We start from the raw sequence: 13,582 nt of genomic DNA, 5'->3' as shown, positions 1-13,582 counted from the left end.
GTGATTCCGAGTAGGTCGTTCCTATCGAATCAATGTCCAAGGGTTTTGTTTTGTAATTTTGTTTCCCTTATAAAAAATCATAATGCTGTGCGACGAAGGGCCCAGTTCACGACTGGCAGCCGCGTTTACACAGGGAGCCCTTCACAGACAACTTTAACACGCGCAACGTAGTTGAGCGCACATGGCTAGTACTATACATATATACTATATACTACGGTGGGCTGGTGCCCTGCCCGGGGTTTGTTTCCTGCCTTGTGCCCTGTGTTGGCTGGGATTGGCCCCGTGACCCTGTAGTTAGGATATAGCGGGTTGGATAATGGATGGATATATACTATATATAATACATATATAATGTCAAGCTGCAACATTACACTTTGATTTAGGCTGATATCTGTACAAAATATCTCATGAATCATGTTTATGTGTTTTGGCTATACAAGATTTGTTATGAATCCTATTCCATCTTTTACAGATTGATATCTTTTTGCTACTTCATTGTTGTCCAGTGTTTCCTAGCGAGTTAGTTTCTAAACTTTGGAGCAAATGTGAAAGCATTTTATCATTTTTTCTAAGAGACAGCTCAATATTGCCTCTCTTTGAGAATTTTGAGCAAGTTAGGAGCATTTTCCATCTCTGAGAGACTTGATAAATGTAGGCCTAATAAACAAGTGTGCATAATAGCAAAAGGTTTATTGTATTGAATTGTTTCTTTTTTAGCAGTGGATTTGAATAGTTGTCTGGACACTCTTTTTTGCACTGTGATTGAAGATCATTGATTATTATTAGAAGAAACAGAAAACAGATTTTTATACAATACTACCTGGTCCAGTCCATGATAAATTGTGTACTGTTGGTTTAACGATAAAATCTTAGGGCAGTAGTGTCATCTAATTGAAATGAGTTCAACTTCACTGTATCTACGGTCTGTAATACTTACAGTGTCATGGCACAACATGCTTACTCAAGTGTACAGTTGTGGCCAAAGGTTTTGAGAATGACACAAGTTTTGTTTTTTTACAAAGTTTGCTGCTTCAGTGTTTTTAGATCTTTTTGTCAGATGTTTCTATAATATACTGAAGTATACTGTAATTACAAGCATTTCATAAGTTTCAAAGGCTTTTATTGACAATTACATTTAGTTTATGCAAAGAATCAATATTTGCAATGTTGGCTCTTCTTTTTCAGCATCTTCTGGGCCAAATCCTGACTGATGGTAGCCCATACTTGCATAATCAATGCTTGGAGTTTGTCAGAATTTGTGGGTTTTTGTTTGTACACCCGCTTCTTGAGGATAGACCACAAGCTCTCAATGGGATTTTGGTACCATTCTTTATTCATGGCTCAGGATTGGGGCACCACCAGTGCAGAGCTTGCTCAGGAATGCGAGGCGAAGACCTTTGGAGGATGGCCTGATGTCAAGAAGGGCAGCAGTGAAGCCACTTCTCTCTAAGAAAAACATCAGGGACCGATTTGATATTCTTCAAAAGGTACAGGGATTGTACTGCTGAGGACTGGGGTAAAGTCATTTTCTCTGATGAATCCCCTTTCCAATTGTTTGCGGCATCCGGAAAAAAGATTATCCGGAGAAAAAAAGGTGAGTGCTACCATCAGTCCAGTGTCATGCCAACAGTTAAAGGATCCTGAGACCATACATGTGTGGGGTTGCTTCTCAGCTAAGGTAGTGGGCTCACTTACAATTTTGCCTAAGAACATAGTCATGAATATAGAATGGTACCAAAACTTCCTTCGAGAGCAACTTCTCCCAACCATCCAAGAACAGTTTGGTGACGATCAATGCCTTTTCCAGCATGATGGAGCACCTTGCCATAAGGCAAGAGTGATAGTTAAGTGGCTCAGGGAACAAAACATCGAAATTTTGGGTCCATGGCCAGGAAACTCCCCAGACCTTAATCCTATTGAGAACTTGTGGTCAATCCTCAAGAGGCAGTTGGACAAATAAAGACCTACAAATTTTGACAAACTCCAAGAATCGATTATGCAAGAATGGGCTGCCATCAGTCAGGATTTGGACCAGAAGTTGATTGACAGCATGCCAGGGAGAATTGCAGAGGTCTTGAAAAAGAAGGGCCAACACTGCAAATATTGACTCTTTGCATAAACTTAATGTAATTGTTAATAAAAGCCTTTGAAACTTATGAAATTCTTGTAATTATACTTTAGTATACGATAGAAGCATTTGACGAAAAGATCTAAAAACACTAAAGCAGCAAACGTTGTGAAAACCAATACTTGTGTCATTCTCAAAACTTTTGGCCACGACTGTGTCTTTTTCAACACACCTATTCCAAGGCATTTGTTTCATATACTAATGAAATACATGCATTTTTCATTCCAGCAAGTTGTGTAGATAACCGACACTTTAACTTAATAAAGGAAATTTTAACTAGAGAAACAATTATGTGCAATGATAAAGGCTAATTGAGGAAATATTGACTGTAAACAGAGAAATGTAAGTGATGGTTTGACTGTGGGGGTCTCCAACTCAGGTCATGTGAGGCCACTGCGTCCTCTTCACAGCTTTTAATAGAATTTGTTATTTATCAACATGAATTATTTCTATCATTTTGGTACTTCAATGATAGCACATAACCAGTATGTTTAATGGACTCAATTGAAATGTGTACTTCCTCTATCATTTTCTTTATTTAGTTTTTTAAATTTGAATTTTACTTTATTAAGATATAGCGTCATTTTGTCTGTTTGCTCATTTATATGGAATAAGATTTTCAACAGCAGTGCTACTGTTTGCGATGCACTATCTGTTGGAATGAACAATGCAATGAATTTTATTATTACATGCATTACAAAATGCATTTCAGTAGATGGTGCATTGAAAAATTTACAGCTGATTAAGCCCAACAGAGTGTAGCTGCTGGATGGTAAACAAATGGCTTATAAACTGGTGAAAAAAATTAAAGGAACACTTTGAAAACACAACAGATCTCAATTGGAAAAAAATCATGCTGGATGTCTATACTGATATGGACTTGGTAATGTGTTAGGAACGAAAGGATGCCACATAGTTTGATGGAAATTAAAATTATCAACCTACAGAGGGCTGAATTCAAGTACACCCCGAAAATCAAAGTGAAAAAATGATGCAGCAGGCTAGTCCATTTTGCCAAAATGTCATTGCAGCAACTGAAAAATTGTACTCAGTAGTTTGTATGACCCCCACATGCTTGTATGCATGCCTGACAACGTTGGGGCATGCTTCTAATGAGACGACGGATGGTGTCCTGAGGAATCTCCTCTCAGATTTGGACCAGGGCATCACTGACCTCCTGGAGATTCTGAGATGCAACCTGGTGGCATCAGATGGACCGAAACATAATGTCCCAGAGGAGTTCTATTGGATTTAGGTAAGACGAGTGTGGAGGCCAGTCAATGGTATCAGTTCCTTCATCCTCCAGGAACTGCTTGCCTACTCTTGCCACATGAGGCCAGGCATTGTACTGCACCGAGAGGAAACCAGGACCCACTGCACTAGCATAGTTTCTGACAATGGGTCCAAGGATTTCATCCCGATACTTAATGGCAGTCAAGGTGCCATTGTAGAAGTCTGTGCGTCCCTCCATGGATATGCCTCCCCAGACCATCATTGACCCACCACCAAACTGGTCATGCTGAATGATGTTACAGGCAGCATAACGTTTTCCACGGCTTCTCCAGACCCTTTCACGTCTGTCACATGTGCTCAGGGTGATCCTGCTCTCATCTGTGAAAAGCACAGGGTGCCAGTGGTGGACCTGCCATTTCTGGTATTCTATGGCAAATGCCAATCAAGCTCTTCGGTGCCAGGCAGTCAGCACAGGGCTCACTAGAGGACATTGAACCCTCAGGCCACCCTCATGAAGTCTGTTTCTGATTGTTTGATCAGAGACATTCACACCAGTGGCCTGCCTGCTGGAGGTCATTTTGTAGGGCTCTGGCAATGCTCATCCTGTTCCTCCTTGCCCAAAGGAGCAGATACCGTCCTGCTGATGGGTTAAGGACCTTCTATGGCCCTGTCCAGCTCTCCTAGAATAACTGCCTGCCTCCTGGAATCTCATCCGTGCCCTTGAGACTGTGCTGAGAGACAGCAAACCTTCTGGCAGTGGCACGTGTTGATGTACCATGCTAGAAAAGTTGGACTACCTGTACAACCTCTGTAGGGTCCGGGTATTGCCTCATGCTACCAGTAGTGACACTGACTGTAGCTAAATGCAAAACTAGTGAAAACACAGTCAAAAAGATGAGGAGGGGAAAAATGTCTTGTCAGTGGCCTCCACTTGTTAAACCATTCCTGTTTTGGGGGTTATCTCATTGTTGCTCCTCTAGTGCACCTGTTGTTAATTTCATTAACACCAAAGCAGCTGAAACTGATTAACAACCCCCTCTGCTACTTAACTGACCAGATCAATAGCCCAGAAGTTTCATTGACTTGATGCTATACTCTGATTAAAAAATTTTCCTTTAATTTTTTTGAGCAGTATATAAATGTGAGTTTTGCAGAGTCAACGTGTTGCAAATTTTTTTAATGTTTTATGATAGCCCTTTTATATCCTTAAATATATAGCACTCTCTTTTTTAATTTGTATGTGTGTAATTGCATATATATTTTTTTTTTTCAGGAGAAATCTTAATTATTTTTCTAATGCATATTCGGCTGCTGTTAGTGCTGTCGACCCAGATGCTGGTCATGGTGAGCTCTGCATTAAAGTTCCTTCAGAGCTTTGGAAACAGGGAGATGGTAAGTGATAAATATGTCAAATGCCTTGTCCAGGGTTAGTCTATTGTTAAATGTGATTGATATAAAATTTGGAATATTCCGTAGAGATTTGAAGCTGACTGTTGGAATGTGTTTGTAAAGTTACAAGAAACTGTCCAAATTACCTATTTTTTTTTTTTTTTTTTTTTGCATAGTTGTGAATTAATTTAGAAATTTTTACATTGGTGTATGTGTATCTATGTTTGGTATGTTTTTGCTGATTGTTTTGTACGTACAATGCCAGTAACATGAGAGCATGCGAAATGGGTAACACTCTTTACATTACAGTAATCCCTCACTTATCGCGGGAGATAGGTTCCAAGGCCGACCGCGTTAACTGAATTTCCGCGAAGTAGGGACACCATATTTATCTAATTATTTAACATGTATTAGGACTTTTTTAATCCCTCCCTGTATTGTTTACAACCCACCCTTTACTCTATTAACGAACAGGGATAACTGCTAAGCAATATGAAATCGGTAGATAAGTTTACACTTACTGTATAGCGAAGTACACGTAGCTATATATGACGTGATGATGGTGATGAATATGCTGCGCAGTAAAAATGATGACGATGAAGGTGATGATGACTTTTAATGCGCAGCCGATGACTGTATTTTACGTCTCTTCAGACGGTGGTGCCATTTCCTGGGGCACCTCCTCCACGGTTTCTGAAGGTATATCCGTAGTAGTAGGAACTGGCTCTTTTTTGCGAGGCTGCAAAAACATTGTGATCGGCAGTTGCTGCCGCTGCTTCTTTTTCTGGTTGAAGAGCAGCTTGTAGGCGGTCATGACGTCGTCGACCTTGTTGCAAAATTGGGCCGATCGAACCATATCGTTGTCCCATTCCAGTGACCGCTCTTGCGGATCCTTAGCCAGTCTGCAGATCTCGGCGAGCCATTCCAAAGTCAAGCCAGTTGGGGAGACAACTTCTTCTGTTTCTTGCTGCTCTTCTTCTTCTTCACTCACCGACTTCGTCAATTCTTCGAGGTCTTCATCGGTTAGTGGCTGGGAGTGGCAGTCTAGTAGCTCGTTGACGTCATCCGTAGTCATGTCTGCAAAGCCCTCACCTCCAAGGATCGCAGCCAACTGCACAGCTTTCTGTACTGTCGAGTGTTGGATTTCGGCAAGTGTAAATCCTTTGTTGTCGTAAACAACCTCGGGCCACAACTTCTTCCAGCTGGCGTTAATGGTGGCAGGCTTCATCTCTTGTAATGCCTTTTGGATATTTTGGAGGCACGTAGCAATTGTGTACTGCCGCCAGTATGCCTTCAAGTTGAAATCGTTGTCTTCTTGGGCGGCATCCACGGAAGAAACCAGGTTCGCTAAGGCATTCCTCGTGTATAGGGTCTTGAACACCCTGATAACCCCCTGATCCATAGGCTGAATTAGGGACGTCGTATTGGGCGGCAGGAACTCAATCTGTACCCCCGAATACGACAGATCAATAGCGTGACCACCAGCGTTATCCATAATGAGAAGGACTTTGAATGGCATGCCCTTTTCTGCTAGATACACCTTCACTTGCGGGATAAAACACTGGTGGAACCAGTCGGAGGTCAGCATCTTCGTCATCCAGGCTTTTGGATTGTATATCCAATGTACGGGAAGCAGATTCTTGTTTTTGTTTTTTAAAGCCCTTGGGTTTTTAGACTTGTAAATAAACCCTGGCTTTAACAAAAATCCCGCAGCATTGCCACACATCACGAGGGTCACACGATCCTTGTATGCTTTAAAACCAGAGGCTTTTGCTTCCTCTTTGAACAGGAAAGTTCGCGAAGGCATTCTTTTCCAAAACAAGCCCGTCTCCTCCATATTAAAAACTTGTTTGGGCCGATATCCACCTTCGGAGATAATCTTCTTGAACGCTTCATTCACATAAGTTTCAGCAGCGATCGTGTCAGCCGAAGCAGCCTCGCCTTGCAGGCCGTAGCGTTTCTGAAACTTTGCAAACCACCCTTTGCTAGCAGAAAATTGCCGTTTCTTACGTGGTGAATCACTGGACGTCCCTGGTTGCGGATCATCTTCATCTTCTTCGCGGTCGCCACTGTCGTCCTCTGGTTCCTTAGCGGCAAAGGTCTTGTACATGCTCTTAGCCTTTGTTTGGATAATGTTCGAATCCAAGGTTATGTTCTTCTTTCGGCAGTCGGCTATCCATACAGCCAAAGCAGATTCCATAAGGACGATCATTTTATTACGAGCCGTAACCACTCTCTTCACCAACTTGCGAAAGGTGATGGTAGCCGTCTTCCTAATGTTCGCCTCTTCCTTCTTGATGTAGCGAACGTTGGATTTGTTCACGCCATACTGGCGGGCCACAGCCGCGAACGTTCTCCCTTCCTTCAACATATCCAGAAGTTTCACCTTCTCAGCGATCGTCGTCATTCTTCGTTGTCGTTTAGGCTCAGCACCAGCCTTGGAAGAAGGAGCACGTTTGGGAGCCATTGCAGGGGGTGAAAATTGAAGCGAAGTTCAACAGCACAGTGTAAAGTAAACCGGTCGGCGAGAAAGCTTGAAGCGAAATGACCAGGGGAGATACTGTGGGATCTAGGCATCAGTCAAAGCACCAATCACAGGCCCGATTACAAAGCGGGAAGCTGTGATTTGTCGTCTCCCTCCCATGCAACAAATCACAGCCTGTGTTACAACGCACTTAGTCACCGAACTTGTTTTGTTGTTCTTAGACTAGGAAATATTACTACTATATTTAAAAACCCGCGAAGTCGTGAATCCGCGAAAAGTGAACCGCGAAGTAGCGAGGGATTACTGTACATTACATTATCTAGGGAATATTCCATGAAGCTTGCTTAGTGAATAAACTTACCTTATATTGAGACACAATGGTTATCTGAGCTGGTTTTGGTTTTACCAAAGAGGATTTGGGCATGTCGTGCTTGGTAACTGAGGCAAGACAAGCATCATCTCTTAGGCTGCTCCGTACCAGGCTAAAGATGAAGCTTAGTATAGTGTTGTGGATTCATTCATGTAAAACAAAACCTCAGGGAAAGCTATCTCATGTTGCTGAATTGTCGTTTAAAGTCTTCAGTGTTCAGTGCAAAATGGTAAAGCATTAGAACCTAAACTATCCATTGAATGTAAAGGACATTTCATTTATGCCATTATTTTCTGTCTTTTTTCAGAGACTGGATTATTAAGCATATCAAGTGTTGCTGCAATCTTAATTACACTGTTGTTTAAATCTAATGTAGAAAAGATAGAAAGGTATAGAATAAAAGTTTAAAAAGGTATGTTCTATAATGTTAAAACCTTACTTATACAGTATGTAGTACCAATTCTAAATCATTAAAACTTTAACTAGAGGTGTGCCACTTGAAATGTTTTCACATTTAGTTAATTTGTACCAGATTTTTCGAACTCTGGTGCAATTTCCCTGAATGTCTGATTTATTTAGGTAGATGTGAACACGCTAATCACGCTCTGGTGCAGACAAAAACAAATGTACAAAGAACCTTTGGAAAGGGTGGTTTTGATTACATACTAAGCGAACTCTGGAGCACTTTGCATAAGGTCTGAATGTGATCTGGCACAGGATAGATTTAACTACATGAAATACTGTGCATTATGAATGACATTTTGCTTGCTATGGTAGTCATGCTGAGCGTCTGCTGTCATTAATTGGAGAATCTCATTCATACCATAACGATTTTGCAATTAACATGGATCATTTAAAATAATAAAACAGTAAAATAAATATGCACACAGGTACAAATATAGCACAGGTCGCATAAATTGATGTGCACAATTACTCACTCAGAGTATCACCTGATTCTCAGAGCTTATTCTGTATGCAGTTGGACAGTGAGTGACCATGTTTAAAAAATAAAAGTCTGTTCTAAGTTTACTTGTGATCATTTCGATCACAACAGCAGTGCCCTGTGAGATCACTGATCAGATGGAAGGGTGGGATGTCCTCTCAGTGTGCACACTAACATTGACGTGTTAGTCATGGCTAATCACGTATTCCAAAGTAAACATTAATAACAAATATGTATAAGAAATAAGACAGTAGACATGTGATTTGAGATAAACTAAATTGAGGTATATTGTGGCTACTAGAAAATTTAATTTATTAAATAATATAGTTGAATGAAAATTACGTCATAAATGTAGTGTCATAAAACTGAGGCACATCAAGGTATGCCATCAATAGAGCTTGTCTTCTGTTGCACACACTTTTTTTTTTGTAGATTTTATTTAGCAGTCAGGACTTAATTTAACAACAAAGAAAGTAACATTACATGCAATCAAGTGAGACTTAACAAACCTAAAATCAACCCCCAACAATTATGGGAAATACAGTGATTCGCAACTACATGCCATGATATTTTTTCCTGGCAAAAAATGTTTCTGCTCAAATAAATGCCCAAGGGATATTTTTTGGCTTGGAACAGATCAAATGAACTTGAGTGTGAAAATGCCCTTTGGTTTATCTAACTTGTGACTTGCTTGTCAATGTTTTAAAAATGACTAGACTAGCTTATTGATAACTTGCAACTTGACTCCCTTTGTAGTATACAATTATTATTTTTCAAATTCTTTCTTTTAATTTTCATTCCATTAACATACTGTACTCTGCCTAAGTTGCATGAATTGCATAATCTTGATGGCTATGAGGTTTAGATGCTTAACATAAACTTAGTGATATCTGAAATAAGATTGCTTTAACTGTTTAACTCATTGGCTGCGTGCCACTATGGAAATCTGGTAGTCATGACCCTCATGCCTTTTTAGTGTAATGTGGTAATTTGGATTTGTTTTATGGGACATGAGAAATTACCTACCTTACACAAGCTAAACACTACCAAGGTTGTACAGTTAATTCTGCAGCTGGCATGACATTACATTTTTATGATATTAGGTGCATTGTTTTATTTAAAAACTTGATATTTTTTATTAATTTCTATTTATTTTATCCCAAAGTACTTCTGTATTCTTCTGTTTACTTGATGTGATTGTGGTTAATTGAAGAAAAGGACCCAAGTTAATGTAGTATTAATAATGAGAACGTTTTGTATTCTAACATAATAAAAGAACAGGAAACTCATGGAAGCTGGAGTAACGAGAGCAAGTACTGCGCAAAGCTGGAGCAGTCCCTGGACCAGAGGCCTGCCCATCGTAGGGTGAACACACACACCAGGGCCAATTTAACAAAATCATTTAAGTTGTCCTGCATGTCTTTGGGCTATGTGTCATTAATTTACAAAAGCAAGGACATAGAAGTGGAAGCCATGGGGCACCATTGGGAAACTCATGAAACTCCCTCCATAAGGACAGCAGTGGGGTGTGGAGTTAAATACAGGTTACTAAAGCCGTGAGGGATCAGCATTAAAAACTTCCCAGCATGTAGCAGCTGTGGCATCACAGGAAGTACAGCTTCTGGGAAGCCTGACACCCTGAGATGTCTAAGCAAATGTGTTTTTCAGCTCTGTAGGGTATGTTGCTATAATCAAAAACTATGGTATGTTAAAGCATAAGCTTGACATAGGGATCATACCCATGGTTCATTTTAGTTGTGCACTACATGAGACCCAGCATGAATGACTAAGTCTTAGTTTGCTTTTTAAAATAAGCATATAGAAGACACAAATATTCCTAGTTTTCCATTATAATTTAAAAAATAAGACTGGTGAGATGTAGAGTTTATGTTTGAACTTTAGTTTTTGAATGTTCTGTGAATATTTTAATAAATTAAAGAATATAAACGGCTGCATTTTAATTACTTGTTACTTGTGACTCCTCATAAGGAAGCCTTTTTTTAAAGCATCTTTGTGTTCTTACCAACACCCTGTTGCAAAGGTATCATCCTGATTTGCCACCCTAAAAAGAGTGACTTCTATCTTCCACATCAGCATCACAATACACCCTGCGCTGTCCTGCTCTCTGGTATTGCTAACAGGCCAAACTTAAATATAAAAATGTGTACCTTTGGAATAGGTAAAGCACAGTTGCCTTGGTATAAAGTGTCACTGGGAATAAAGCACATCTTTTTGGCTGAAGGCAGGTGAAATCTGTTTTTAATTTCCATTTTGGACCCATTTTATGACATAGTTTTGCTTAAGCACAGTCATATTACTGGGCTATGAGGTGCCAGCCTGCTGATGAAAGGGATGCAAAAAACACTGGAAGGGTATAGAGGTGCTTCTGTCTTTTGTGGAATTTCTTTAGAGCTGGCATACTTTGTTATACACTGATCATAGCTACAAGTAATACTCAAGGTGAGGTCTTGCTTTATATAGCTTAATATTCTACTCTCTAGATTAGTACTACATGCAGCATGATAATCAACATAGTATCCTATTAGTCTTTTTAATTGTTTCTGTAAAATGCCAGGATGTGGACCATGATGGGTTTGCTACAACTCTTAAATCCTTCTCACTCTGTAATCATATGTAGTATTTTTACTTCCTGCAGGTAACACTTTATTAAACTAAGTTTAATTTTTTCCTGCCTAAAGCTGATGTAGCTATAATGTTTCAAGTTACTCTGTAGTGTCTGTTGTTCTACCTATACTGGTCTGATGGAAACCCCACAGCTTACTTGTTTTATTTTTATCAAAATCACTTATATTAATAAAAAAGAGCAGTGGCCTCAATAATGACCCCCAAATTACACTATTTTAACATCCTTTAATTTAGAATGTTTCTCATACCATTGCTCTTTTCTTTTCTGCTTGTTTTAGTCTGGTCATTAGCTGCTCAGGTGGATAGTGACCAAAAGAGTTTTGAAAATCAAGATGAATAATATTGTATGCTCCCTCTTGATCAAATGCTTGTATTGCTTCTTCATAGAATTCTACCCTACTACTGAACATGATATCTCCTAACTAAATCCTTGTTGATTCATTGCTAATACACCTGCAGTTTTGTCTAATCATTGCCACCATTAATTTACCCATGATATAGTTTTAAGCTTACTGACCAATGGTTTCTTGGATCATCCAGCTTTTTTAATACTTTCAAAGGGAGCATATGTGACACAGCTGTGTTGTTAATGTCTTGCATGTTTTTTTAATTTTGAAGCTGAATCTGGATATCCTGATTGACATGTAGTTTATTACATATTTGAAGCAGACACATGTTTAGATTCTTCCATGCAAATGGCCACCCCAATATCTTTTTTGATTTTTTCCTCATATTTCTAAATAAAAATCAATTAATTTACAATATACTTCTGACCATCTTTTGGATTTAGCCAGTTTTCAATTGCAAGTGTAATGTGCACCCACTTATAACTCCAAATCATTTATTTTATTTTTAATACTTATAGTATTTAAGGCAAATGGTCTGTCATTGCCAGTTTTGTTATGGCGTCTTCCTGTAGACTAACTTGGTTTACTAGTGTTTTGCAAGATGAGCAAAAATTTTTAATAAATTTTGACTTGATAAACGAGCGAGGTCTTGCAGTACGAGTAGTATGTATACTCCTTGTCTGCTGAGCGTCATGTGATCACAACTGAGCCGATGGTTCTTCGCTCTCTCGCTGCGGGATTGTGGGCAATCGTCTCCTATTCTCCGTCTGAGTCGGCGTGCCTCACTCATAGTAAACATCCGTACGAGCGTATACTGTTTACTACAGCATTAGCATTGTGACTGTGTGTGCGCGCACACTTGTGTGTGTATGTGTGTGTGCTCGCTCGCTCGCGCACGTGCAGGCGCGTGTGTGCTGTGACGTGCGAGTCCCCATCTTGCACACTAAGACACAAAGCTGAGTCTCAGTTCTTTAGCAACACCAGCTTTATTCAGCTTGAAACAGACACAACAGTCAGGCAGGGTCCTGCACATTTATAATGTTCCTTGTTCCTTGTATCACCCATCGACTGCAGGCGCTTATAGCATGTCCGTGATCTTTTCAGATTCGCTTTTACAGTGAACTGCTTTAGCGCTGGGAGACTGCGATTGCTTTGGGACGCTCTTCCGCGTGTCGTCCCGTTGGGTCGAATCCCACAAGAGTTTAGAAACTCACTCACACCAGCCATGATTCTTTTCAAAGGTAAAGTGCAGGTTAATTTGTTTTATGTATTTTTACTTTATATTTTGTATTAATCATTTTTATATGAATAGTTCTGGGTTGTGGATCAAATCATCTGAGTTTCCATTATTTCTTATGAGGAAATTCACTTTGATATGCGAGTGCTTTGCACTATGAGCATGTTTCTGGAACGAATTATGCTCGCAAACTGAGGTTCCACTGTAGTTACAATATTAGCATCCTTATGTTTATTAACATTTATTTACGTTTATTTCCCGGGTCCTCCCTGTGTGGAGAGCGATTTGAGTAGTGAGAAAAGCGCTATTTAAATGTAAAGAATTATTATTATTACTTTTAAAACATGGGAAAAAGTTAGACAAGAATAGGCCATTCAGCCATAAATGCTTGCCAGTCCTATCCACTTAAATCCCCCAAAATAACATTAAGTCTTGTTTTCAAAGTCCCTAAAATTGTAGTTTTACCCTCACTATCTGGTGTGTGTATTTATCTGGTATGTATATCACTATCTATCCCATGTGTCTAAAACCTGTTCTGTCTTAAACTCCTTGCCCCTTAGGCCTCTTATTAGCTTAAAGAAACATTTTTGCTGTGTGCTTCCCTTTTTGACTAAGGAGTTTCTCTTCTCAAATTGGATCTTTCAGCAAGATAATTTGTCACATCACATACAGTATCAGCTCAAACTGGCTCCTTGTACATGATCTTGACTTTGGATTTACTCCATTGGCTTACATAATTAGTGCCCAGATCCCAATTAAAGGAAATGTCTTGGGATCCAAAAAATATTCAGGAACTGATACCAT

At 39.6% G+C, this 13,582-nt stretch overlaps 2 protein-coding genes across 3 annotated transcripts in view; one reads left to right on the top strand and one right to left on the bottom strand.

Moving 5' to 3' along the window:
* LOC127529990 (uncharacterized) overlaps window positions 1-13,582 on the bottom strand; it is a 798,609-nt gene that overhangs the window by 194,238 nt on the left and 590,789 nt on the right. The window lies entirely within an intron of this gene.
* The window catches only part of taf2 (TAF2 RNA polymerase II, TATA box binding protein (TBP)-associated factor), a 384,123-nt gene that overhangs the window by 33,086 nt on the left and 337,455 nt on the right, over window positions 1-13,582 (top strand). Inside the window, exon 5 of the mRNA XM_051935579.1 lies at window positions 4,635-4,753. Within this exon, the coding sequence (XP_051791539.1) occupies window positions 4,635-4,753 (119 nt within the window). The remainder of the gene's footprint in view (window positions 1-4,634; window positions 4,754-13,582) is intronic.

The sequence above is a fragment of the Erpetoichthys calabaricus genome, chromosome 13 (genome assembly GCF_900747795.2).
Source record: "Erpetoichthys calabaricus chromosome 13, fErpCal1.3, whole genome shotgun sequence".
In the NCBI taxonomy this organism is placed as follows: Eukaryota; Metazoa; Chordata; class Cladistia; order Polypteriformes; family Polypteridae; genus Erpetoichthys; species Erpetoichthys calabaricus.
Note: the sequence above shows the minus strand (reverse complement) of the source record. Positions and strands in the feature narration are given on the sequence as shown.